The sequence below is a fragment of the Mobula hypostoma genome, chromosome 24 (assembly GCF_963921235.1).
Source record: "Mobula hypostoma chromosome 24, sMobHyp1.1, whole genome shotgun sequence".
NCBI classification, from domain to species: Eukaryota; Metazoa; Chordata; class Chondrichthyes; order Myliobatiformes; family Myliobatidae; genus Mobula; species Mobula hypostoma.
In genome coordinates this window covers 20,663,204-20,690,800 of record NC_086120.1, presented here as the reverse complement: position 1 = coordinate 20,690,800, position 27,597 = coordinate 20,663,204, and the positions used below count along the sequence as shown (strand labels likewise).

The window sequence follows — 27,597 nt, the reverse complement described above, 5'->3', positions numbered from 1 at the left end:
GTGTGGCTCCTGAGGTTCCTGTACCACCTTCCTGATGGCAGTAGTGAGAAGGCAGCAAGGCCAAGGTGTGGGGGGTCCTTGAGGATGGATGCTGCTTTCCTACAACAGCACTCCATGTAGATGTGCCCAATAGTCGGGAGGGCTTTACCTGTTATGGACTGGGCCATATCCACTACTTTTTGTAGGATTGTCCATTTTAGGACATTGGTGTTTCCATACCAGTCTGTGATGCAACCAGATTGCAAGGAACCTCGCCATCCAGGCCATGCTCTCTTCTCACTACTACCTCCATGTAGGAGACACAGGAGACTTAGATCCTATACCACCAGGTTGAGGAACAATTATTACCCTACAACCATCCGATTCCTGAACCAGCGTGGACAACTTCCCTCAGCACAGCACTGCACACAGCCTATGGACTGACCACCTTTCAAGGACTCCACAACTGAACTCATGATCTCAATATTAGTTAATTAATTCATTTATTTATTTATTACTTTTATTTTTTTTCTCATCTCAAGCTGGTAAATCCTGAGGTATAAGCATAAACAAGCACGCTCATTTGTCAGTTGCTAGGAACTTTCGGACTGTTCTGGTGTTTAGTATTGTGCCTTTCTGGAGATTTACATAAATATTGCTGTGTAGGCCTAACTGTTTAATGCTATTCCGTAGTGACTTTGGGAAGGTACCAGTTGTAGATATTACTATCAGGATGATGCATGCCCTGTTCATAAGATAAGATAAATATTTATCCCGAAGGAAATTATTTTTGCAAGGTTGCTCAGAAAACCTGTAAAAACAGAGAGCAACCTGGCTGGCTGCCATCTCGTGACAGCATAGTGTTTCAATTTCCTCATTTAATTCAGCACATTTCTGGGAAGGGGTTGGCAACTCTGAGCCAGGAGTTTGATGCATCCTTGTCAACATCTAGTCTGCTCAGATAGTGGGGTTGTCTTCTGTGGAGGGTCATGCTCCTCCATTGGTTAACTTCTCCTTCTGTAGTGATAATTTCTTCATTTTTCTGGGTTGTGCTTTCATTAAGTTTTATGGTGTGCATTCTTTATTAGAATTGCACATGCTTGTATGGAGTACAGAGTCCTATTTTCCTTGATGTAAATATATCCTTAGAAGTTCTCTCTGGGTTCTGGTGATGTCATCGTTCAGAATGGCAGCTTAAATCAACAGCTCCTCCGGAAACGCATATTTTGCCCCGTTAATCCATCAAATACAAGATCTTTCGAAAATATCTGAATTGATAAGGGGGGCAAGAATGGGGAAAAAGAATGGAGATAAATAAAGCACCACTGCGGAGCCTATGGAAGAGAGAGGTGTGGCGCACGGCTCTCCTACACGTGCGCGGGGCGGCGAGGCTGACGTGGGGCCTCGTGCGGGCGAAGCGGCAAATACCATGAAGATTCTGGAAGAGATTAGGGAAGTCCAAAAAGATAGAAAGCCGCAACTCAATGATATAAAGTCAGAGCTCGCCAACATCAATCAGAAAATAGCGGTGGCAGAGACTCGAATTGAGAAGGTGGAAGATCGCGTGCAAAACGTGGAACAAATACTAAGTAAGAAGATAAAAATATTAAATCAACAGGAAAGTAAATTGCTTGACCAGGAGGGAAGATCGCGACGGAAAAATATCAGGATTTATAATGTTCCCGAAGGAGCGAGGGATTATCGACGATGGACTTTGTAGACAAATTGCTGTGGGAAGCGCTGGAAAGTCCCCAGACTATGGAGATTGAAATTGAGAGGGCGCATCGTTCGCTCGTCCAGCTGCCTCCCGGAGACAGACAAAATAAACTGCGCTCAATACAGGCATCCCACCCTGCAAAAACCCATTTCAGGGAGGTAGCACCATCAATTTGCAGGAGACTTCTGGGAGAGGTGGGATGTCTGCAATAGAGTAGCTCCTTAGCAGCTAGCCAGCGAGTTTAAATAATGTTAGCTATGCTAATGAACGAATGACACCTGTTAAACTCACCTCAACACGTCTTTACAGTCTTAACCCACCATGGGCAATAGAAAAGTCACTGTTGCAAACAGTGCAGCGAGCAACACTGTCATTATGTTGACCCCTATTAGGCAGGGGTACACTTTAGTGTAGTCTGGGGTGACGTACATTTTATATTTTCTTCGGAACACTCTGCCACTCTGACTTTTTTTGGAACTCTCTCGCTCTTGCTCTTTCTCTCTCGCTCATGGTCACTCTCACGCGCTCTGTCTCTCGTGGTCGCGCTCGCGCTTGCTTTCTTGCTCGTACTCTTGCTCTCTTGGGCGCGCGCTCTCGTGGTCGCTCTCACTCGCGCTCGCTCTCGCGTTTTCTTTCTCGCTGTCTCGCTCACGCGCTTGCTTTCTTGCTCTTGTGCTCGCTCTCTCACTCTCTCTCTCGCTTGCTCTCAAAAAAATCCATTTCCAGGGTATTGTATATAATTTGCGGGCATCAGGGAGCTGCTATTAATTTGCGGGAGACTCCCGGAACTTCCAGGAGAGGTGGGATGTCTGTCAATAGTACTTAAATTCTTTCGATTCAAGAGCAAGGCGGAGATTCTACGAAGGGCCTGGGGTAAGAAGAGGGTTTTTTGGAACTGGAGGTTAATATATTTCGATCATGATTACTGCCACCCCCCCCCCCCCCGACAGTCCTACAGAAGTGGAAGGAATATTCCAAAGCAAAACAAATATTAAAGCAAGAAAAGATTAAATTCCAAACCCCATACCCTGCTAAACTCAGGGTATTTTACCAAGAAGAGATATGACTATACCAGACGGTGGAAGAGGCGACTACAGACATGAACAACAGAGGACTGTCCATTAGCGTGGTCAAACTGAGGGAAAGTCTGGCTGAGCAGTTATCCCGAACTGCTTGGGAAGTAGTAAGAGAACCTAGAAAGCAGGAGACGGGAACAGGACGAGAGAAGGATATTAGGAAGAGACTGTCAGTTCTCCGAGGGCAGCCCTCACCTCCTCCAGAAGAGCCATAAGGTTTGGCTAACTTTAAAAGTGCTGAAAAACTAAACGGACGCAAAAATAGACAGTGACATACCTATCTCGAGAAATACGTGTTATAGTTTTAACCTAGAAAGGGGCAGGAGACAGGGTTGTGCATGGTCACTGCTACTCTTCGCATTATATCTGGAACCATTAGCTCAATACATCAGACAAAATGAAGGTATCAGGGGAATTACTATTAAAGGAACAGAGCATAAATTGGCCTGTTACGCGGATGACATTTTGATCTATCTAGGGCAACCAACATACTCTTTACCTAAATTGATGCAATCCTTTGAACAATATGGCCAATTATCAGGATACAAGATCAACATAGATAAAACCCAACTACTTTCATATAACTATAGCCCACCAAGAGAAATTGAAAGTACATACCCTTGGGCATGGCAAACAGAGTCCGTCAAATATTTGGGCATCATTATGCCAAAAGATTTGGCAAAGTTATCAGAATGCTATTATCAGCCTATATATAAGAAAATTAAGGAAGATATAACAAGATGGAACCTAATTCCTTTTCTTGGTCTCAGTTCAAGTATTGAATCTATTAAAATGAATATATTGCCCAGACTACTATATCTCTTTCAGACCCTACCAATAGAGATTAACCAAAATCAATTCAATGAATGAACAAGATGCTATCAAGATATATATGGTAAGGTAAAAGGCCTAGGGTTTGTCTCAAAACTTTGCAATTAGCCAAGAAAAAGGGGGGATGGGGCCTACCTTCTCTTAGAGATTTTTATTTTTCAGCACAGTTGAGAACCATGATATGCTGGTGCAACCCATCATATGGCGCTCAATGAAAAAACATTGAGGAGAGGATACTTTCCATCCCCATACAGGCAATTTTGGCTGATAACAACCTACAAAGTTATATAAATAATATTGACAACCCTTGGGTGAAACGGACTCTTAAAATATGGAAAACAACTATAAAAGAATATAAACTAGAGAGAGACATTGCAATTCTTAAATGGTGTGCATACGACTCGGATTTTACGTCGAAAAATCTAGCATCCAGTTTAAAGGACTGGACAGCTAAAGGAATAACAGCTATTTGCTATATAATGAAAGAAGGAACACTGTTCAGTTTTGAAAAGCTCAAAGAGAAACACTTATTAGAAAAACAAGACTTTTACCGGCATTTACAGATGTGACAGTATGTTAATAGGATGGTTAAAAATGTAACCAAGGCAAGTACATGTCTGATAGAGCTATTTAGAAAAGCATATAACTCAGACAATGGTAGTAGAATAATTTCAAGCGCTTATAAGGGTTTGTCAAATCTTAAAACACATTCGACTTCATACATTAAAACCAAATGGGAGAAGGAAGGAGGGATAATAATATCTGAGGAAGACTGGACAATAATATGGAGGTATCAATGGAAGTATACCAGCTCACAGAAATGGAGGGAGTTCGGGTGGAAAAACTTAATAAGATATTTTATTACACCCTCTCAGAAATCCCGTTATGATAGTAACCCCCACTGCTTGCTGGAGAAATTGTGGAAATCAGAATGCAAACCATTATCATATTTTCTAGGAATGCCCGTTATCAAAGACTATTGGAGTGGGATACATAATTCCCTACAAGACATCTTTAAATGTGAAACACCCTTCGAGAGTAAGACCATATATTTTGGGTATATACCTCAAGAATGGTTGAAAAGAGATAAGTATTTAATGAATGTACTGCTGGTGGCTGGTAAAAAGACCCTTATTAGGAAATGGTTATCTCAGGAGAGCCCAATTTTAAATGTATGGATGGAAATTACAATGGACATTTACAAACCGGAGAAGATAACAGCATCTGTTAATCCTAAATTGGAACAATTTTATTCATACTGGGAAAAATGGTTTAACTACATAACACCTCATAGGCCTGATTTTATTCTCACAAGTCAATGAATATGTTGTAAAAAAAAATCACTCCCTACTATGTACATAGTTTTCTTCTTTTGATTGTCCTTTCTATAAGTGTATTCCTCAGATAAATATTATGTGGAGATTTGTGACAAATATGATTATATGATGTATATGTATAGTATCTGAAATACATCTTATGGAAATGTATGTTTGATGATGAAATTCAATAAAAAATAAATTACAAAAAAAAAGTTCTATCTGGCTCTTGTGTAATTTTTTTTTCTGTTATTCCTCTTCTTTCTTCTGTCCTAGATTGTTTGGTTCCTAAGGTTGTCATAGCCAGTGGAGGTAGTGGGGATAAGCTCCCACTACCTATAAAGTGCTCCTAATGGTGTGCGTCTCTAACAGACTCTGACAACCAAGTCCAACTCTTGGCCTTCACGTGTGGCTTAGCTACTAGGCCTGGCAGACTATTTCTACTGTCAAGAGGAGAGGCAAAGGCGGGCAACTGGCACCTCAAAACCAGTTGCTTCAGCCAGGTGGGGCTCGTCAGCTTCGTCAGCTGCCGCCTGCCTAGGAGAAGGAAAACTCTGATTTTAAACCTGCGCTGCTTTACAGCCATACCCAACTATGGGAAAGGCTTCGGGAGTAAACCACGAGGAAGAAATCCGGAGCCGGGGTCCCTGAGGAAGTTTAATGTCATTTACAACTTCATTCTGGCAACCTCTGCGATAGCACTGGTGCCAAGCTGTATCAGCACTTGCCCTTTCCTTGGACTACATCAGTGACGTGCAGAGGAGGAACCTGCTGCATGGGCGGCAGCCGGTTCTTCAAATCTTCCCGCCCAGGCTTGCACCCTGGAGAGGACACAGTCCACCAGAGGCACAAACCCATGATCCCCTGGGACCAACAGCTGCCTACTAGATGGTGTTAATCTGAGTGTGTTCGAGTGTACATAATGTTTTTATAAAATTTGTCATCTCAGTTCTTATTTTTCTTTGTAAATTTTCCAAATTGGTTTCAGACCAAGATATTATGTCAAAAGAATACATTGGTTGTATTGTATCCTGCTGCTCTGTTTTATATTCTACTAGCTCTATTGCACCTTTCTTTATGTTTAATGTTCTGCACTTATCTAGTTCATGCTTATATCTTTAGAAAATAGTTCTGCTATTTAAATTAATTGCTTTAGCTTTACTGATGAAAGAGCATATAATTTCAAATTGTCCATGTATAGAAGGTGTGTCAAGGTATAATTCATTTGGTTGTTTCTGGTTTGATGCCCTATTTTCAACCGATTCAGTAGAGAGTGGGTTTAAAGCTAGACAAAACCAAAGTGAGCTTGGAGAGTTGCTCTGGAATATTACCACTGCTGGTATTTTTCCAGTTGTGAGTATTTTTTTAAATTACTGCTTTTATTATATCCGTTGTAACTTCAGGTGTTTGCAAATCTTCAATTGTGAGAGTGCATTCATTTGCCTCCCTAATCCAGCTTGCTTCTTGGTTGTGCGTTTGACCAGATATTAAACTAGAAGTTCATTATCCCTGTGTTTGTTGGTAATTCTGTGCTAGGGTTGGTGATATTTCAGTGTGTCAAACATAGTTTCAATGTCCTGTATAAAGCCTTTTCATTGTTCCTGAACCGATAATTCTGTTTTCTTGCACATTTCATGTATCTATTTAGTCTGGATTTGTATGCACCAACCTTTTGTTTTAGTGTATTTATAAATTCAATAGTGCTTTTGTGAGGTTGATTATATTTTGTGTGGACCTTATATTTTCTTGTATTTCTGTAGCTTTGAGTTTGATCTCCCAAAAGTAATTCGGGGGGAAAGGATTGAGGAGCAATTGGCTACCTTTTCTAATGAAGTAATTGGTTATAAAGAAAAGATTATATAAAGATGTTCAACAGTGCATAATCATCTGACTGGGCAATGAAGGAACCTAATCATCTCCCAGTTGGTGTATGAAAGCACAGCATGGTAACAATGGACATCAGTAGGAAGACTGCAAGCCAGGACATCTGTTCATAAATGAAACCTCCAGGAATAAATCCAACTAGAGTCAGCTAGCCTAACTGTGAATTGCAAAATATTCTAATTCTACTCTACTAAAAGACCTCAGAGCATAAGTTTGCTCCTAATGTACTCCCAAAACATTTTAGGACTGTCCTGCATATTGAATGAATATTGGGTATCTTTACATGTTGTGTTTTTACACCAGCTCCAGGCATGGGAATGCAATGCAGGAATGATTTGGATTATTGTATTTTAGTGGCTATACAGCTCCCAGAGCTTGTTTTAGGGAAGGGTATTTACACAGCATCAAAATACAATCAAGTTCCATGATGTGAACTCCCTTCCACCTTGCCTACAGCTGCATATCTAACAAATAAAGATAATTACAACATATACCAACCTCGGTAATTAAAGAATCCTTTGGAGTTTTTCTCCTGGTCACTTGGCAGGAAAGTACCAATGACGAAGTTGCCAATAGCAACGAGTAAGATTGCAAGAAGAACAACCTGGGTCTAAATTCAGAAGGCAAGCAACAGATTACATACATTTTCATGGTTTTAAACAGCAGTCTGAGGCTTGGATTCAACTCTTCAATAATCACAGGGTAACAGAAGAGAAAAGTCTAAAAGAAAGGACGAAGCACAGTCTACTGAGAATAAGGAGATTGATGATGGAAGGGAATTTGTGGAAGCAAAGAGCACAAGGAGGTTAGGGGGGCATCAGTGACTCAGTGCTTAGCAGCTGCTGAAACTTGAATGTGGTTCATTGCATCTCTTAGGTCTGTGGTGACCTCAAACAGACCAAATAAAGGCATACATTTGTGTAAAAACCTGCACAGACACAAAACCCTCAACCTAATGCAACCTTGACATTAATAAACAAACTCCTGAAAGCTGCATCTACACCACTGACCCACCAATATTTAGCAGTGAGGTCTCATAGAAGGGTTTGTATACGACTGTGTCCCCAACAAACAGCTCAACATTGACCCAAAGGATAGGAACTGGTGAGGAGAATATCAGTAACCATCTATTGATCGCAGACAGTCCATTGAATAAATGATTACATCCACACCACTGGAATATCAAATGCCTTCCAATAGAGACTCTAAACTCTGACACTGGATCCTATCATAAGCTCTTGTTCAGGTCAAAAACTTGCCAGCAGTTTCCTAATGAATTATCTGATAATATTTAAAATTATAACTTGGCTTAAAAACCTGAATATGCTGCTTTAACTTTGTGGAACTGATCACCATAATAGGATATATCATAGAGAAAAGTTGGTGTTTAAATATAAACAAGCTCCCTCCAGGTGTTGAAGAATGAGGAGAAGCAGGAAGGGAACCAGATCATTACCATTAAGCAGTGCTGCCTTTGAAAAACTTACCTTTGCCTCCCATTCCATCCCAGCTGCCGAGATCCCCAGGAGAAGGGTCACGGTAATGGTGCCAATAATGCGAACATTGTTAATTTTATCGACCATGATTATTCCATGCTCCTTTCAGAAGTGATCAAATCAGAAGGAACACATTAAGTCATAGAATCAACCACATTCAGGGAGACCATTCTGTTCACTGGTCCTAAAAGGGCTGTCCCATCTCCTCTGCTCTGTCCCCATAACCCCAAGTATCTAATCCTTACAAATATACAGATGATTCCTTCTCACTCTGTTCCTTCAATCAGTGCATAGGTGCATAAAAATAATTCTCCCCTATCAAATTAGAATACTTAGCAACTATCTGAATCTTTATCATTTGGTTATCAATCTTTATGCCAATAAATGTAATTTTTCTTCACCAAACCTTTCATATTTCTTAAATTATTATGTTTGTTGCCAACTGTCTACATCCCATCCCCAATACCCCTCTGAACATCTATCATATTAGCAAATAGGAAATTCCAATGAGAATTCACCACCAACCTCTTTGCCCTTTACTGGGAGCTTTGCCAAACCTCAGTACGCAGACAGCCACTGCCATCTGTAGGAATCAGAAGAGGAACTTTTGATGGCTCTGGGTCTGTACTCACTGGAATTTTGAAGGATCGGGGGGATCTTATTGAAACCTTTCGAATGTTGAACGGCCTAAACAGAGTAGATGTGGAAAGGATGTTTCCCATGGTGGGAGAAGTCTAGGACAAGAGGGCGCAGCCTCAGAATAGAAAGGGATCCATTTAAAACAGAGTTGTGGAGAAATTTCTTTAGCCAAAGGGTAAATTTGTGGAATTTGTTACCACAGGCAGCTGTGGAGGCCAGACCATTGGGTGTATCTAAGGCAGAGCTTGATAGATTCTTGATTGGACATGGCATCAAAGGTTATGGGGAGAAGGCCAGGGAGTGGGGCTGAGGAGGGGAAAAAGGATCAGCCATCATTGAATGGTGGATCAGATTTGATGGGCCAAATGGCCTAATTCTGCTCCTATGCCTTATGGTCTTCAATTAATTAATATCTAGGTTCCACAAATAATCAAATGCAAATCTACCCAAGTGTGTACTAGCAGGTCTTTCTGCCAGCGATGGTTTCATTTCAACAGTTGATGATACCTTGAGCTGCACTCACATACAGCTTAGAAAGGGGCTAGGAGAAGAAAGTCTTTGGCTTATGCTTCCATTCCCACCTGCAAGTGACCAGGCAGACGACAGAACCCACCCAGCATTCTGTAAACACAATGTATAAAAGCAACTGAAGAGATCAGTAGGTGTTCATTACTATTGGAGAAAGGGAGATGACAAGCTGGAACTCACCGACAGCAGATCTTCAAGAGTTTCAGCAAAGCCCACCACATACATTGCCACTGCCACTGCATTGGCAAATGCAAAGATGAGGCCAATGGAGCCACCAAACTCTGGTCCTAAACTGCGAGAGATCAAGTAGTAAGCACCACCTACAGGACAAGTGAGAGAGAGTGAAAACACACGGAGATTTCAGATACCAAATACAAAATCATTTGCAACTCACAATAAAATAGATAGACCATAATTAAATATGAATATTTGAAGTTGGAAAGAGCAGGCAAGTAAGAGGTAAAGAGTAAAATTCTCCTAGGATCAGTCCATGACCATTTCTTTGCTTGCTATGAATTTGTCTTGGATGTACAAGCCATAACTTCCATATCTACAGATGACACAAAATTTGGAGGCATGGTTAGATTAGATTAGATTAGATTATGAGGACACTCAGTCCTCGTTTATTGTCATTTAGAAATGCATGCATTAAAAAATGATACAATGTTCCTCCAGTATGATATCACAGAAACACAGAACAGACCAAGACTAAAACTGACAAAAACCATATAATTATAACATATAGTTACAACAGTGCAAAGCAATACCATAATTTGATAAGAGCAGACCATGGGCACAGTAAAAAAAAGTCTCGAAGTCCCAATAGCCCCAACATCTCACGCAGATGGTAGAAGGGAGAAACTCTCCCTGCCATGAGCTTCCAGCGCCGCAAACTTGCCGATGCAGCATCCTGGAAGCACCCAACCACAGTCCGACTCTGAGTCCGTCCGAAAGTTTCGAGCCTCCGACCAGCCCTCCGACACCAAGCACCATCTCTACCGAGCGCTTCGACCCCACCCCGGCTGCTGAGCAACAAGCAAAGCCGAGAATTCGGGGCCTTCCCCTCCGGAGATTTCGGATCACACAGTAGCAGCGGCAGCGAAAAAGGCATTTCAGAAGTTTCACCAGATGTTCCTCCGTGCTCTCACGTCTGCCTCCATCAAATCAGAATTATGCATGGCATCCTACTTGACAGATATCATCACCGGAGTGGCCGTGCGCGCTGCATTGTGCCGCCATCTTCTCCTCCTCAGAGTGTGGGGAGAATGGCAATACATCTCACAGAGGCTTACAGAACTGGGACATAGGGGGCAGGTGAAGTATTATGTGGTTAAAAGGAGCAGGGAGCAGGAGGGAAAAGTCTGGTAATTACAAACCTGTGAGCCTAACATCAATTGGAAAATATTCTGAGTGACAGTAATAATGACTACTTGGATAGGCAAGGACTAATCAGAGATCATTAAATGATTTGACAACACCAGATCCTTTTTGAAGATGTAGCAAGGTCTATTGATGAGGTCCAAGCAGTAAATGTGGTCTACTAAGACTTCAGTAAGGTCTTAGACAAGATTTCATGTGGGAGACTGGTCCAAAAAAATAAGACTCAGAGCAAGTTTATAAACTGGATCCAGAACTGGCTTGGCAGTAAGAGAAAGAGGGTGAAGATAGGGAACTGTTTTTGTGATTTGATGCCTGTGATTAGTGATGTTCCACAAGGATTGGTGCTGGGAGCCTTGTTCTTTGTAATATATGTGAATGACTTGGGTGTGGCTATATGAGGAATGGTCAGATGATACATAAATTGATGGAATTGATTATCTATTTATTTAGAGATACAGTGAGGAACAGGCCCTTCCAGCCCAACGAGCTGCTCAGTGCAGCAACCCAGCTATTTAACCCTGGCCTAATCACAGGACAATTTACACTGGCCAGTTAACCTACGAACCAGTACTTTTGGACTGTGGGAGGAAACCGGAGCACCCGGAGGAAACCCACACAGTCACAGGGAGAACGTACAAACACCTTACAGGCATCAAACTCTGAACTCTGATACCCCAAGCTGCTAAAACATCATGCTAGGTGTGGAGCGGAGACTTAGATTATTAGGTAATTCAGGACCATCAGAGGCGGTGAAACGAAGAGGAGAGATGGTTTAATCCTATAAATGTGAGGTGATGGATTTTGTGAATACTACTGAGAATTACCAGTTCCTTAAGGTTGTTAAAGCCTGGGCTGGTAATGAGGCCAAGCTTCCACCACCTATTAAATGCTCCCAATGGCGTGTGACTCAAATACCCTATGACATCCAAGTCCAGCTCCTGGCCTTCACGTGTGGCTTAGCAACTAAGCCTGGTGGAACCGTTTCTACAAACAAGAGGAAGGGCAAAGGTGGGTTACTGGCACCTTAACACCAGTTGCTTCAGGTAGACGGGGCTCTTCAGCCGTAGTTGGCAGCTCATCTCGGAGAAGAAAAACTCTGATCTCAAACCTCCGCTGCCTTGCGGCTATGCCCACTCATGAGGAAGGCTTTGGGAGTAAATCCCGAGGGCAAATTCCAGAGCTGAAGCCCCTAAGGCAGTCGTACATTAGGTTCAACGCTGACTGGCAACTCCTGCGATGCTGCTGGTACCAAACTGTATTGGTTTCTGTCGTTCCTTTGGGTTCATCAGAGGAATGGAGAGAGGGGGCTTGCTACATGGGCAACAGCTTGCTCTCCATATCGTACTGCCCAGGCTTGTGTTTCTAGACAGCTAGGGTGCAATATCTATGGTCAACTCTGACTGACAGAGACCCTCACTCACTCACTGAGAATAGGATATAAACAACAAAAAGTAGGTTTCAAGGTATTCTTGAGGAACAGAGGTACCTTTGGTGAACAGGTCGAAAGATCCTTGATAATGGCAGAATACATCAATAATATTAAGGAGGAGGGAGGAGAAGATTGCGGCGCGGCCGTTCCGAATAATATCGTATGTGTTAACTAGGGGGCCATCCACAATCCGGATTTGATGGAGACAGCCGTGAGAAGCACGGAGGAACACCTGGAGAAACTTCTGAAATGCCTGCTTCGCTACCGCTGCTACTGTGCGATCGAGAATCTCCGGAGGGGAAGGCCCCAAATCCTTGGCTTAGCCTATTGCCTGTTGCTGGGGCCGGGGTCAAAGCACTCGGCAGAGATGGTGCTTGGTGTCGGAGGGCTGATCAGAGGCTCGAAGTTTTCGGACGGACTCGGAGTCGGACTGTGGTCGGATGCTTCCAGGATGCTGCATCAGTAGGTTGGTGGCACTGGAGATTTACCGTCTGCGTGAGATGATGGGACTTTCGAGAGACTTTGAGACTTTTACCGTGCCATGGTCTGTTCTTATCAAATTACAGTATTGTTTTGCACTGTAGTAACTATATGTTATAATTATGTGGTTTTTGTCAGTTTTTAAGTCGGTTTGTCATGTGTTTCTGTGATATCATTCTGGAAAAACATTGTATCATTTCTTAATGCATTCATTACTAAATGACAATAAAAGAGGATTGCGTGTCCTCATAATCTAATCTAATCCAATCTAATCTAATATGGCTAGGAAGGCAAATGAGAGACCACCCTTCATTAGGTAGGGCATTGAATACAAGAGCAGGGAGGTTATACTTCAATTTCATAAAACATTGGTCAGAGGTCAGCTGGTCACCACACTGTAGGAATGCTGTAATCGTGCTGGACAGGATGCAGAAAAGATTGACCGGGATGCCGCCTGGATGAAGTGTTTCAGTTATGAGTTACTGTAGAGGCCAGGACTGTACTCTCTGCAGCACAAGAAGTTGCAAAGGGTCCTGATTGAGGCATGCAAGGAGTACAAATGGATAGACTGGAGGAAACCTCTCCCCACATCAGAGACAGATAAAATACCTCTGATAAGGAATCTTTTTCACCCAGAGATTTGCGAGTACCTGGAATACAAGGCCGGAGAGTATGCTGGAGGCAGGTTCACTGACAGCTTTTAACAAGTGTCAGCCAAAGCTTGGAAAGCTATGGGATAAGTTCTGGAATATGGGATTTATCGAGATGGGTGCCCACTGCTCACTGTAGGTATGATAGGCCAAATGACCTGTTTCCATGCTGTATGATTCCATGGCACACTAGGGTAGGAAAGACCGAGAAGAGGCATTCTAAACTAGGTGAGGTATAAAAGTAGAGAGGGCTACATGGATAAGTGCAGAGTTCATTGAAAGTTGTGCAAGAGGTTAAGAAAGTGGCTAGATTGTTTTATAATGGGATCATTGTATACAAGAGGAATAAGTCACAACAAATCTTCATACACTCAGTGGCCACTTTATTAGCTAAACCTGCACACATGCTCATGAATGCAAATATCTAAACAACGTTCAAAAGTTCAAAGTAAACATTTCATCAAAGTACATATATATCACCATATACAACCCTGAGGTTCATTTTCTTGCGGGCAAACACAGTAAATGCAAGAACACAGTAGAATCAATAAAAGACTGCATCCAGCAGGAAGGACAAACAACCAATGTGCAAAAGAAACAAACTATGCAAGCACAAAAATGAACAGATAAATAAATGAGCAATAATTATTGAGAATATAAGGTGAAGAGTCCTTCAAAGTAAGTCCATAGATTGTGGGAACTATTCAGTGATGGGGTGAGTAAAGTTATTCCCTTTGGTTCAACAGCCTGATGTTTGAAGGGTTCCTGAACCTGGTGGTGTGGGTCCTAAGGCTCCTGTACCTTCTTCCTGATAGCAGCAGCGAGAAGAGAGCATGGCCTGGGCGGTGAGGCTTCTTAATAATGGATACAACTTTCCCACAATAATGCTTCATGTAGATGTGTTCAATGGTGGGGAGGATTTTATATGTGATGGACTGGGCCATATCCACAAGTTTTTGTATGATCTTTCTTTCAAGGACACTAAAGTTTCCATGCCAGGCCATGATGCAACCAGTCAAGATACTCTCCACCACACATCAGTAGAAGTTTTCAAAGTTTTAGATGTCATGCCAAATCTTCGCAAACTCTTGAGGAAGTAGATGCGCTCCAGTGATTTTTTTCATAATGGCATTTAATCCCATTTCCAGCACTTATCCCTTAGATGTTTAATCATTCAATCATGTGGCAGTAACTCAATGCATAAAAGCATGCAGACATGGTCAAGTGGTTCGGTTGCTGTTCAGACTAAACATCAGAATGGCAATGAAATATGATTTAAATGGCCTGAATATGGAACAATTGTTGGTGTCAGATGGTGTGATTTGGGTATCTCAGAAACTGCTGCTCTCCTGGAATCTTTAAGCACAACAGTCTCGAGAGTTTACAAAGAGTGGTGTGATAAAAAAAATCAAGTGGGTGGCAGTTCTGTGAGTGAAAATGCCTTGTTAATGGCAGACTGGTTCAACCTGTCAGGAAGATGACAGTAATTCAAATAATCATGCATTACAGCACAACAAACCTTAAAGTACTGCAGAAGAACAGGACCATACACTCAGTGTACCTAATAAAGTGGCCACTGAGTGTTAATCGCTGATTTTGTCACTATTGGGTCATTATGTCCAGATCAGAGTGTCACATTTTAGGGATGTAATAAAGGGAAGTTTAGTAAAATGATTCCAGGGATGATGAGCTTTTGCTAAGTGGATAGTTTGAATAGACTAGGGCTGTTCGCTATGGAACAGAGGAGATTATCAGACGTTCTGATAAAGATGTTTAAAAACATGATGGGTGTATGCAGAGCAGAACAGTGTTATGCACGGCGGTTCTAACATGGAGAGGATTCAAAAACATTATTCTCGTTGAATTGTATCTTGCTTACCTCCTCGCACAAATCCATTGGTTGCTATGGCAGATGTGGATAACGCAGTAACAAAGGTCACCACAGTGGCCATGAGGATAATTAGTGTGGTCAGGCCTGGGAAAATGCACAGAAGCACACACATTAAAATAGGGACGAACCACTCCCATGTCCCATGTGGTGAGGGCCATCCTGAAGCTATGGGGCCACCAAACGTCCTCAGTTTCAATACAACCTTGTTTCCAGAATACATGGGAACAGTTTATTGTCAGAATCAGAATCAGAATCAGGTTTCATGACACCAGCATGTGTCGTGAAACTTGTTAACTTAGCAGCAGCAATACATAATATAGAAAAAAGAAATTTATCAATCAATTACAGTATATATATATTGAATAGATTAAAAATCATGCAAAAAGCAGAAATAATATATATTAAAAACATGAGGTAGTGTTCAAGGTTTCAATGTCCATTTAGGAATCGGATGGCAGAGGGGAAGAAGCTGTTCCTGAATTGCTGAGTGTGTGCCTTCAGGCTTCTGTACCTCCTACCTGATGGTAACAGTGAGAAAAGGGCATGCCCTGGGTGCTGGGGGTCCTTAATATTGGACGCCGCCTTTTTGAGACACCACTCCTTGAAGGTGTCCTGAGTACTTTGTAGGCTAGTACCCAAGATGGAGCCAACTAAATTTACAACCCTCTGCAGCTCCTTTCGGTCCTGTGCAGTAGCCACCCCCCCCCCCCATACCAGACAGTGATGCAGCCTGTCAGAATGCTCTCCACAGTACATCTATAGAAGTTTTGAGTGTTTTTGTTATCATACCAAATCCCTTCAAACTCCTATTGAAGTATAGTCACTGTCTTACCTTCTTTACAACTGCATTGATATGTTGGGACCAGGTTAGATTCTCAGAGATTTTGACACCCAGGAACTTAAAATGCTTGCTCTTCTTTAATCCCCTCTTTGCATTTTCTTCCCCCACCCCCCGCCCCCCCGCCAACCGCTCTCCCTTTCCTTTACTGTAGACTTAGGGTGTGTGCTGATCCGTTCAGCGGCCCACTTCTTGGCAAGTATTTAATTATGGAAACACCACAGGCAATCAAATCCTCCTCCAAAATTGTGAGAATCCAGGTCGGGTTTTCCATCCAGCTTTGACGCAAGATTCATACACACAGCTACAACAGAAACTTACATCTAATCCTCAAAAATATCTCCATCCCACTATCAGGCACACTGTTCTTAATCTTCATTAATCTATTTTCTGCATGGTCAGATCAATAAACACATTCTCCTTCTCAATATCTTAACTTAGAATTTCTGAGTAGGTTGGTAAGAAATAGCACCAATGCTGTTTAACTGACAATCTGGCTCATGATCAATAAGCATTATTTACTGATGAGAATTTGTCTGCCCACACAGGGAAGCACAACCAGCACACAGACACACCTTCGTACACAAATGCATGTACAGAGTAAGCATGCGTAATAATTCAGCATGTTCAAATGGGAACCATAATCAGGAAAGCTTCCTCGCAATAGAACAGTCCTCCTGTCCTCTATTCTAATCCCATCCTTTAATTAGCAAGTTAAATGAAAAATCAAACTGTTCATAGGTTGTGGAAAGAAGTTAAACATGTGGGGTTAGGGACCACATGTATTGGGGAGGATTTAACCAAGAGAAAGGAATGTGCACAGCCTGAGTCAGAAGATCTCAGTCCATGTGGTAGATGAGTTTTCTGACAGGAAGGGAACAAAACCAGTCCAGGATCCCCACCCTACATGAACGGAGAGGAGCAGGCTCACTTGCGATGATGATCAGTGTGCAGGGCACACACAGCACTGCAAACGTGTGCGGTTCACAGTGTGTCGACTCAGTAGTGGCAGTTCTCCTTGTTTTGTGTGGACTCCCCCACTTTCCACCAACCCCAGTTTCAAGATCTCTCTTTTCATGCATTGGACATCACAAGCCCACTGTCTTCTACAACACATCAGCCACGATACCTCCTAATAGCAACACCCTGCGGATCACTGTAAATCCCTGTCACTAACATCCCACCGCATGATGCAGCCCTCCCTCATTGAGATGATCCACACATAGGCCAGTCCAGAACCCCCGCGGTCCCGGGAAGCATCACCTATGCCAGCTTGTCCAACTATCCAGGTAATTCTCATGAACAGCATCACACCCCAGATGTTGAGGAGACATCGGACCTGTGGAAAACAAAGAATAGGCTGTACTGTTTTCAACAAGACCATTTATTAATGTATGTATTTTCCTGAATGACTTTTGAGAGAATGTTATTTTATTCTGCATATTGAGAAGCCTAAAATAATTAATTACCACTTTATATTTAATCGAATGTTTTGGTAAAGGTTTCAATGGGATATGAAGGTATTTAAGATTATGAATTTTATCAAGAGTGTCCTGAGAGAAACTACTCCCACTGGGAAAACAGTTAAGAATTGGGGTCATAGATTCAAGGTCCCAATTGGCAAAATAATCAAAAGTACAATGAGTAGAACTCTTTCATGCAGTCTAGAACTCAATGCTAATTGTTGTCAAGGCAGGTTCAATTGTGTTCAGAAGGGAGCTTATAGCATCTGAAAGGGAAAAAAAAAACTTGGTTGATGGGAATAGAACAAGGAAATGATTCAAGATGGATTGCTCTTACAGGGGGATAGTATGAACTCAAAGGCCCAAATGGCTTTTCATCATGCTCTCATTTTTATCGTGCAAATGTTACTCCACTCTTTAAGAAAGGGGGGAGGTAGCAGAAAGGAAATTATAGACCAGTTAGCCTGACCTCTGTGGTTGGGAAGATATTGGAGTCAATTGTTAAGGATGAGGTTACAGAGTACTTGGTGACACAGGATAAGATAAGACAAAGTCAGCATGGTTTCCTTAAGGGAAAATCTTGCTTGACAAACCTGTTGGAATTCTTTGAGGAGATTATAAGTAGGATAGATAAAGGGGATGTAGTAGATGGTGTATATCTGGACTTTCAGAAGGCATTTGACAAGGTACCACACATGAGGCTACTTACGAACTTAAGAGCCCATGGTATTGCAGGAAAGTTTTTAACATGGTTAGAACATTGGCTGATTGGTAGGAGGCAACGAGTGGGAATAAAAGAATCTTTCTCTGATTGGCTGCCAATGACCAGTGATGTTCTGCATGGGTCAGTGTTGGGACTGCTTCTTTTTATGCTGTATATCAATGATATAGATGATGCCAAGTTTGCAGATGATACAAAGATTGGTGGAGAGGAAGGTAGTATTGAGGAAACCAGCAGGCTGCAGAAGGACTTAGACAGATTAGAAGAACGGGAAAGAAAGTGGCAAATGAAATACAATGTTGGAAAATACGTGGCTATGCACTTTGGTAGTAGAAATAAATGTGCAGACGATTTTCTAAGGGGGAAGAAAATCCAAAATTCTGAGATGCAAAGGTACTTGGGAGTCCTTGTGCAGAACACCCTGAAGGTTAACTTGCAGGTTGAGTCAGTGGTGAGGAAGGCAAATGCAATGTTAGCATTCATTTCAAGAGGTCTTGAATACAAGAGCAGGGACGTGATGCTGAGGCTTTGTAAGGCACTGGTGAGGCCTCACCTTGAGTATTGTGAACAGTTTTGGGCTCCTCATCTAAGAAAAGATGTGCTGGCATTGGAGAGAGTCTGGAGGCGGTTCACAAGGATGATTCAAGGAATGAAAGGGTTATCATACGAGGAACGTTTGATGGCTCTGTGTCTCTATATGCTAGAATTTAGAAAGATGAGGGGGAATCTCATTGAAACCTTTCAAATTTTGAACAGCCTAGATAGAGTAGATGTGGAGAGGATGTTTCCTGTGGTGGGGTAGTCTAGGACAAGAGGGCAGAGCTTCAGGATAGAAGGGCGTCCATTTAAAACAGAGTTGCGGAGAAATTTCTTCAGCCAAAAGGTGGTGAATTTGAGGAATTTGTTACCTCAGGCAGATGTGGGGGCCAAGTCATTGGGTGTATTTAAGGCAGAGATTGGCAGGTTCTTGATTGGACATGACATCAAAGGTTATGAGGAGAAAGCCGGGCAGTGGGTCTGAGGAGGGGGAAAAAGGATCAGCCATAATTGAATGGCAGCACAGACTCAATGGGCCAAATGGCCTAATTCTGCTCCTCGGTCTTATGGTCTTATGGTCTCTCACCACCCTGTGGCTCTGGGAATGCTGGTTACTGTCTTGGCGAAATTGAGATGGAAGTGGGTGTATGCAGAATGAAATAGAGCAATTAATTACTTTTTTATACAATTTTATTTGAAAATTAATGAGAATAAATGTAGAATAGTCCTCAGACCAATGGATTGCTTTGAATGAACAGAAGACACATTGCACATGAGATAAAGAAAGAGATGATGTGGGAAAAAATGGACATAGGCCCCCGAGCTTGCTCCTGCTTCAATACATAACCAGATTTGAACCCAGCTAGGCCCAACACAAACCTCAGCCCAGCACTAACAATATCTTCCATACCCATTAGAGTAAGCCAATGATTAACCTGCAATCGATCTTTCGAGGATAGAACATTGTGACAGAGAGCACTCAAAGACGCAACTCCTTACTCGCACACGCAAACTGCTGTCATTGCACTGAGTGTCAATATTGGCAGTTTGCTTTGCATTATTTTTGCTGAATTTTGTAGGTTTGATTTTTGAGGCATCTAATAAACACCCTTGCGCTGAAGTGCTAAGCGATTCCGGTCAGTGGGCGAATCAACCCTCTTGTGCCTATTGGTCTTGTCGCTTGAGATTCAGCGTCACACAACCCTACCACTTTGATCTGGCCCACGCCTTCAGTAACCAGGTCCAACACTTGCCTTTATTAGATCTTGCTCATCCTTACCCAAGTCATCAGGTTAAATGGGGTATACCTAGGGTTAGTAGGGGGCTGTGTCCCCTTGGACCTTAGGATTGAGGGTAGGGCCGGTGGATGTACATGTGGGGTTGGGAGAGTTAAGGTTGTAGAGTTTTGTGTGGTGAGGTTTGTGGGGCTCTGCTGGATAGGTTAGAGTAGTGGCTGCAGGTTTGTGAGGATGTGCCTAGGGTAAATCGGGGTGTGCCTCGAGTTAATGGGGGTGAGTGTCCCCTTGGACCTTAGGATTAGGTTTGATGGTAGGACTGTATATGTGGGCCTGGGAGAGATATGGTTGTGTGGTGAGGTATGAGGTGCTATGGCGCATATGGTAGCGTAATGAAGGCACTTTAATCTGGCCCATGCCTTTCATTATCATGATCCAACACCACTTGGCTTAATGAACTGGGTGTGCACTGGGACACACCATCAGTAATGCAACCTTTCAGGCCTTTAATCATTAGACACCCTCTCCAAGGCGACCCAGCCAGGATTGATCACCGGCTTGTGTTTATCCCATAGACCAAAATAATGGGAGGCATGCAGTTCTGAGGGTAATGATATTAGAAACCTCATTACCTGGCATCTATATGCCTGGGATTGCATGGGTTAAATTGACAGTGTTTACTAAAGATTAGTATCACTCCACCCTATCACCGAGTTTAGTGGTGACTTGCTTTCTGTGGACCCAGCTTGGGTTTAACTTGCTGGTTCTCTCTCACCTTTTGGGTATCTCGGCTTTTTTATTGGCATAACAAACACCAAACATTGTTCAAGAACAGAAAATACAAACAGTAATACTTAGAAAATCATAGTGGCTTGAATATAGTAGCAAGCCAAGCTCTCATCTGATCATACACCCAACCCAACACTTACATTCTGTTTCATCAGGTACTGCCTATACCCATTTGGGCATTGTCCTCCCATATCTATTCACTCGAATTCAGTGCACACCTTCCACCTTTATATGCACCCCATTTAAGCTGTTTGTACAAATGAGCATTATCTCTGCATCAGGCATGTTCAATAGGGAGCCTCTGAAATGGAAACAGTTCTCCTGTTTCCATTCTAATCTCATTCTTGATTAGCAAATTAAAGGAAAAATCAAAATGTGCATGGGCTGTGGAAAGAAGTTAAATGGGTGGGTTAGGGACCACAAGTAATGTGGAGGAATTTAACCAAAAGGATTGGAATGTGCATTGCCTGGGGAAGAGATTAAATCGGGAGTTGAAGGGATGGGTTGTGGTGAACAGTTAATTGGCCACTGCCTGGATTGCGCAAGGAGAGTTTGAGAGCACGCAGCCTGTGGGAGAAGGTTGACTGCTGGGCAACCCTGAGAAGGAGCGGCAATTACTGTATGTACTGAATGGTGTTTTTCTTGATCCAGATTAATTTTCATTTGACAGCAAGTTCCAGCAGGTGAGCAAGGAGACTCTGACCTACCTTCTGCATTCAGTGCCTGCCACAGCATCAATGCTGCGGATGGTTTTTCTTCACAGGATCTCCCTTATGCCGTGGATATCCTGCTTCTACTCTAGTTTTGTGGGCTCTGAGGAGCTTGGAGAGTCTGATTTGGTGAATCAGGTGGTCTCTACAGTGTAGGTGGGACATACGATGAAGGAGAAAATTCCCCATTGGCTGAAATCATTATTAGCACAATAACATGCCGTTGTTGTTGGAAGTTGGGCATCTCAGCTCCATGCCATCACTGGTTCATGTAAGGGGAGCAAGTCATTTGTTATGTGTGACATTAATACTTCTATAAACCAGAGTGGGAATGGGGACACAACAACTAATTCAATTTGATTTCCTAGAGTTGTGCCAACTCAGAGAAAAACTAGGCCTTCAGCAGAAGAGGTCACAGTATTGCAGAATTTATCATTCAACATGAAAATAAAATCTTTGGATCTGCAACAACTTTGGCTTGGCAAATAGATTGGTGATTAAGATAATAGACCAGTAGTGACTAACACTTAGGGAGATAATTCATAACTCCCAGTGAAAACATACTCCAATAAGGAAGACAGACTCTGTGGAGAGGTGGGAATGCATGGAACCAATCATATTGATCCAAGGAGCTTAAAGAGGGCATTATGCTGAAAGTGACACATACATAGGTAGCTAAACTTAGTGGTGGACCCAAATATTGGGACAATCTCAGAATCCAGCAAAGAATATATTAAAAAGGAGAAAATTAATTATGAGGGCAAAGTAGCAAAGAAAACCTAACAGCAAGATTGTCCTGTGGGAGGCGTGTCTTATTCTGATTGTAGGAAGTCGTTTCCGTTGTGATTGGTTAGTTTAGAAACTGCAGCTGCTTTTTCCATTGGAGAGCTGCCTGATGTCCAGTTTCAAACATCCTGGGTATATAGGAAACACATGTGGGAGCCTCTGTCTCTCTTCCTTTGTTTAAGGCAAGGGTGCACATAGCCACTGGGAAGGTATGCTCTGTACACACTTTTAACTAAGTACGTTTGTTGAATGTACATATATTTGTTGAATATTCAGCTTTGTAGTGTCTGTACCTCAGGGAACATGAATGTTTGGTCAAATTTTTACTGTTTGTAAATAAATGATTAATATACCTTTTCGAAGTCAGTGCATTTCCTGCCTCACTTGCTGGACGCATGAACCTGATTCAACATTACAAAGATATTTTTTCAGTATATGGAGAACACCACTACCCATATGTTTCTCCCTCAGTTACACAGCATTGTGTTCGGGCCCTGCTATCAGAAGACACTCTATAATGCTACCTACCAGGACTCCCTTTATCCAGTCAAACTTCACTGCCCCACTGCCGTCTGCTGCTGGAATAATCGGCTCCCCTGTGGGTGGACTTCCTTCTCCTTCTCCTCTGTTGGCAGACCCTTCATTGAACAGTTCCTGTGAACCACAAGAAAAGCATCATTTTGTACATACATGTGTTGATTTTAAAAATCATTGAATTCCACGTGAACCTGGTGATGATCTATAGTTTCACAAGTCAGTTTTAACGTCCTGGAGCTGAACTGGGGTTTTACGAGTCATTTTTAATGTTTGAACTCAGACATCGAAACGTTTATTAGGTTTTGCCAACCACCCCTCCCACAGACCAAATTAAAGGGAAGTATAGGGGCAGATTTAAATTTGGCACAGCTTTCTAGATATAAACCTAATTTACATAAGAGCAAACTTTTTCCAATAAAGAGAAGCACAAATATTGGAATTTTGTAACCTCCCTTTTAAAGTAATAAATAATCAATTTATTTACCTTGGCATTACAGTAACAAGGAATTATAAGCATCTTTTTGGAGAAAATTTCACTAATCTTTTAAACCATACAAAACAGAGTCTAGTACAGTGGTCACCCCTGTCTATGTCTCTGATAGGTCAAATTAATTTTGTTAAAATGTATATCCTTCCTAAATTTTTATACTTATTTCAATCTTTACCGATTTTTATTTCTAAAGCTTTTTTTGCCTCGTTAGATTCTATTATTTCATCCTATCTATGGAAGGGCAAACGTTCCAGACTAAATAAACCTCACCTTCAAAAACCTAAAAGGGCAGCCAACATACGTTGTCTTATCTTTTGGTCTTACTTTTATAATCAGTCTAACTGCCCAATATGGGTGGCAATGGAGTTGAACTTTTATAAGAATCTCTCCATTCCCGCACTTCCTTGCCATCTGCCTAAATCAATTGTTAATCCTGTCATCAGACACACTCTGAGAATATGGGCTCAGTTCAGAAAATATGATGTTCTTCACGGTTTCTCTCTCTCTAGTCCTATTCTACATAATCATCTTTTTCAGCCTTCTATGCAGGATTTCACATTTCAAGACTGGCACAGAAAGGGCATTAGGTGCTTTGAAGATCTTTTCATAGACAATAGCTTTGCAACTTTTGAACAACCGTCTGTAAAGTTCAACCTACCCAACATCCATTTCTTCAGATATCTCCAAATTAGAATTTTATCAACCCTTTAATACCAAACTTTCCTGCGGTCCCCTATAAAAATGTTGTGGACTTGTTTCTTCGTATAAACCCACTGGGTAAAGGTTTAATATCCACTATTCGAGATATATTAGCGATTTTGAGGCGAGCCCCCTCTGACAAAATTAAAACTACCTGGGAGCATGATTTAAATTTTCCTCTGTCCGATGAGGTTTGGGATTCAATTCTCAAGTCAATTAATTCAACTTCTTAATGTGCTCGTCACTGCCTTTTACAGTTCAAGGTTGTACACAGAGCTCGCATGTCTAAAACTAAATTATCGCCGTTCTATCCTGATATTAGTCCCTATTGCGACAAGTGTAAAGGGGGTGAGGCTTCCCTTATTCATATGTACTGGGCTTGTCCTAGCTTGGAGAAATTCTGGAGAGATGTCTTTTTAACTTTATCCCATGTACTTAATTGCTATTTGGAACCTAACCCTCTGATTGCTCTTTTCGGCACTGCGGGAGAAGTTGACACGCATCTGAGTCCGGCTAAACGCTGTACATTGTCTTTTGCCTCTCTTTTGGCCAGACATGCAGTCCTTCTTAGGTGGAGAGATGTTGCCCCACCCACTCATGCTCAATGGCTCAGAGATATTATGTCCTGCTTAGACCTTGAAAAGATTCATTATTCACTTCTTAAGTCGGACATAAAGTTCCAAAAGGTGTGGGGACCTTTTCTTGAATATTTTCATAATTCCCGTTTAGATTAAGGGTTTATCCCTCCTTTTTTTTCTTCTGCATTTAAATTCCAGCTTCTTTCAGTTAAGACTTACAGTTTTTTTTGATGTGTAAACATATTATAGCTCAGGTGGTAGGCAATATACCTTCTTTTTATAAATACAGCTCTGTGTTGATAAAAGTTCTGATTAACTTTTCTATATATCCTAAGGTTGGCTTGGAGTTGGGTAGTGGGAGAGTGGGGTGGTAACTAACTTCATACAATTCAACTATGGATGCTTTTCCTTAACTATTATGAAGTGTACATTTGATATATTTGTTTTGCACTGTGTAAGCCTCTTTTTTTAAACCTTCTTTTATTGTTGCATTGTAGAAACTCATAAAAAAATTAATTAAAAATTTGGCACGGTTTGGGTTGGAATATGGTGTCTCGCAGTTCACCCAATTTGTTTTTCTGAATGGCGGGGGGTGGGGGTGGTTGATGCTCTTGTTGCATGACATCAATTGGGCTGATTTGTAAGTGCTTCTTTGTGCATGGGGGGGGTTGATCCTTTTCTTTGAACTTTGATGGTTTTCTTTGTTTCGTGGCTATCTGGAGAAGACAGATCTCAGAGTTGTATACTGCATACATACTTTGATAATAATTGAACCTTTTGAACCTTATTTAAGAGGTGTGCACAGGAAATAAACCTTGACTGTTGGAAGGGACATATTAAGCACTTTATACACATACATGTTTAATGCTTATTAAGCAAGCCAGTATACCTCCTGCTCCTCACTCCCACTGCACATTCCCCTGCAAACGCAAGTGCCTGACTCACCGTGCCAGTCCTAGAATGGATAATTCTCCATCTGCCTGAAACACAGTCCCCTCATTTTCAAAATGCTTCATAAGGGTTCGTTTCCTTCTCCCTCTTAGCACAGTAAATATGAAGTCATCAGAATTCTCCAAAATGCTTTTAAGATTCTGAATTTAGATTGAAGATCCCCATTCACTGGCACCACATTCTTGGTAGTAGTGAGTGGCACTGGGCCCTGGTGTTTGACAGTCCGAATATTCATATGTATTTTCCTTCTTAAGACATTTAGACCAAAGCAGCTGGTGGTGCCAGTGCATCTAATTACATGCAGGCTCTCCATTTATGCAGCACTTATCCTGCTTCGTGCTAATTAGTGAGAAACAAGGGAACCATCCATCTGAATTAAACCAGCCTTGGAGACTGCACAGACTATGAGGAGGGTTGGGGGAGGGAATGGGACAATTTGCAGCTCACAACGTGAACAAACCTCAAGAGAGAAGGTAATCACATCAACAACTTCCACTTAAACTGGCTTCCAGCTCTTTGTGGAGATCAGCGTTAGTAATGGGCTGGAAACAGGAAGGAATTCATGAAAGTGACCAGATCATTCTTCCTGCATTGTGCAATACATCAGGGTTTTGCTGAACAATTTTATGAGAAAGAAATTAGTTTTAGTTAGAGCCAGAATTACTATGTGAATTTAATCCTTACCAACTTTCCTTACCAACTTCATCACCAAGGAGTGACAAGGTTAAGACACGGTCTGGACATTGATGATCAGATTACTACTGGAACTGGAGAAGAACAGTCCATGAATGATCTCAATGGAGTGTGATACCAAACAGCAACCTTGCACTCAATGCCAGTAAGACTAAGGAATTGATTGTGGATTTCAGGAAGGGGGAAGTCAAGGGAACACACACCAGTCCTCAGCAGGGGGTTGGCAGCAGAAACGGTGAGCAGTTCCAGCTTCCTGGGTGTCAACATCTCAGAAGATCTATCCCAGGCCCAACATGCTGATGCAATTATGAAGGAGGCACGCCAGTGGCTATATTTCATAAGGAGTTTGAGGAGGTTTGGTATGTCACCAAAGTCTCTTGCAAATTTCTCCAGATGTACCGTGGAGAGCATTCTAACTGGTTGCATCACCATCTGCACGAGTTCGGAAAAAGCTACAGGGTTGTAAACTGAACCATCTCCATCATGGACACTAGCCTCCCCAGCAGTGAGGGCATTATTTAGGACCCCACCACTCAGGACATGCCCTCTTCTCATTACTACCATCAGGGAGGAGGTAAGATTAGATTAGATTTTAGATTAGATTTTAGATTAGATTCAACTTCATTGTCATTGTGCCGAGTACAGATACAAAGCCAATGAAATGCATTTAGCATCTGACCAGAAATGCAAAGAATAGTGTTATTTACAAAAGAACTGCGAATAAAACAAGTGCTACAGCACACAAATATAAAAGTACTGAGACAGTACAATACGGATGCAATACTGCTTAGCACTGTGATGTGAGGTTCAGCAGGGTCACAGCCTTAGGGAAGAAGCTCTTCCTGTGCCTGCTGGTGCGGGAGCAGCGCCTGTAGTGCCTACCGGATGGGAAGAGAGTAAAAAGTCCATGGTTAGGGTGAGATGCATCCCTGATAATGCTTTTCGCCCTGCCCAGGCAGCATTTATAATAGGTGTTCTCAATGGTGGGCTGATAATCCGCTGGGCAGTTTTCACCACACTCTGGAGTGCTTTGCGGTCCGATACGGGACAATTGCCATACCACACTGAGATGCAGTTGGTGAGTATGCTCTCAATGGTACAGCAGTAAAAGTCCGTCAATATCCTGGGACAGAAGTGAGCTTTCTTGATGCTCCACAGGAAATAAAGGCTCTGCTGCGCCTTTTTGATCAGGATGGAGGAGTTTAGGAGCCCGAAGACACACATACAGCATTTTAAGAATGGCTTCTTTCCCTCTGCCATCAATTTCTGAACAG

General features: G+C 42.1%; 1 protein-coding gene across 1 annotated transcript in view; it reads right to left on the bottom strand.

The window, feature by feature from the left end:
- The window catches only part of LOC134337186 (solute carrier family 12 member 2-like), an 80,730-nt gene that overhangs the window by 45,234 nt on the left and 7,899 nt on the right, over positions 1 to 27,597 (bottom strand). Inside the window, exons 2-7 of the mRNA XM_063032016.1 lie at positions 22,904 to 23,029; positions 17,398 to 17,473; positions 15,285 to 15,380; positions 9,647 to 9,786; positions 8,291 to 8,401; positions 7,302 to 7,413 (exon numbers count right to left, since the gene is read on the bottom strand). Of these exons, the coding sequence (XP_062888086.1) occupies positions 7,302 to 7,413; positions 8,291 to 8,401; positions 9,647 to 9,786; positions 15,285 to 15,380; positions 17,398 to 17,473; positions 22,904 to 23,029 (661 nt within the window). The remainder of the gene's footprint in view (positions 1 to 7,301; positions 7,414 to 8,290; positions 8,402 to 9,646; positions 9,787 to 15,284; positions 15,381 to 17,397; positions 17,474 to 22,903; positions 23,030 to 27,597) is intronic.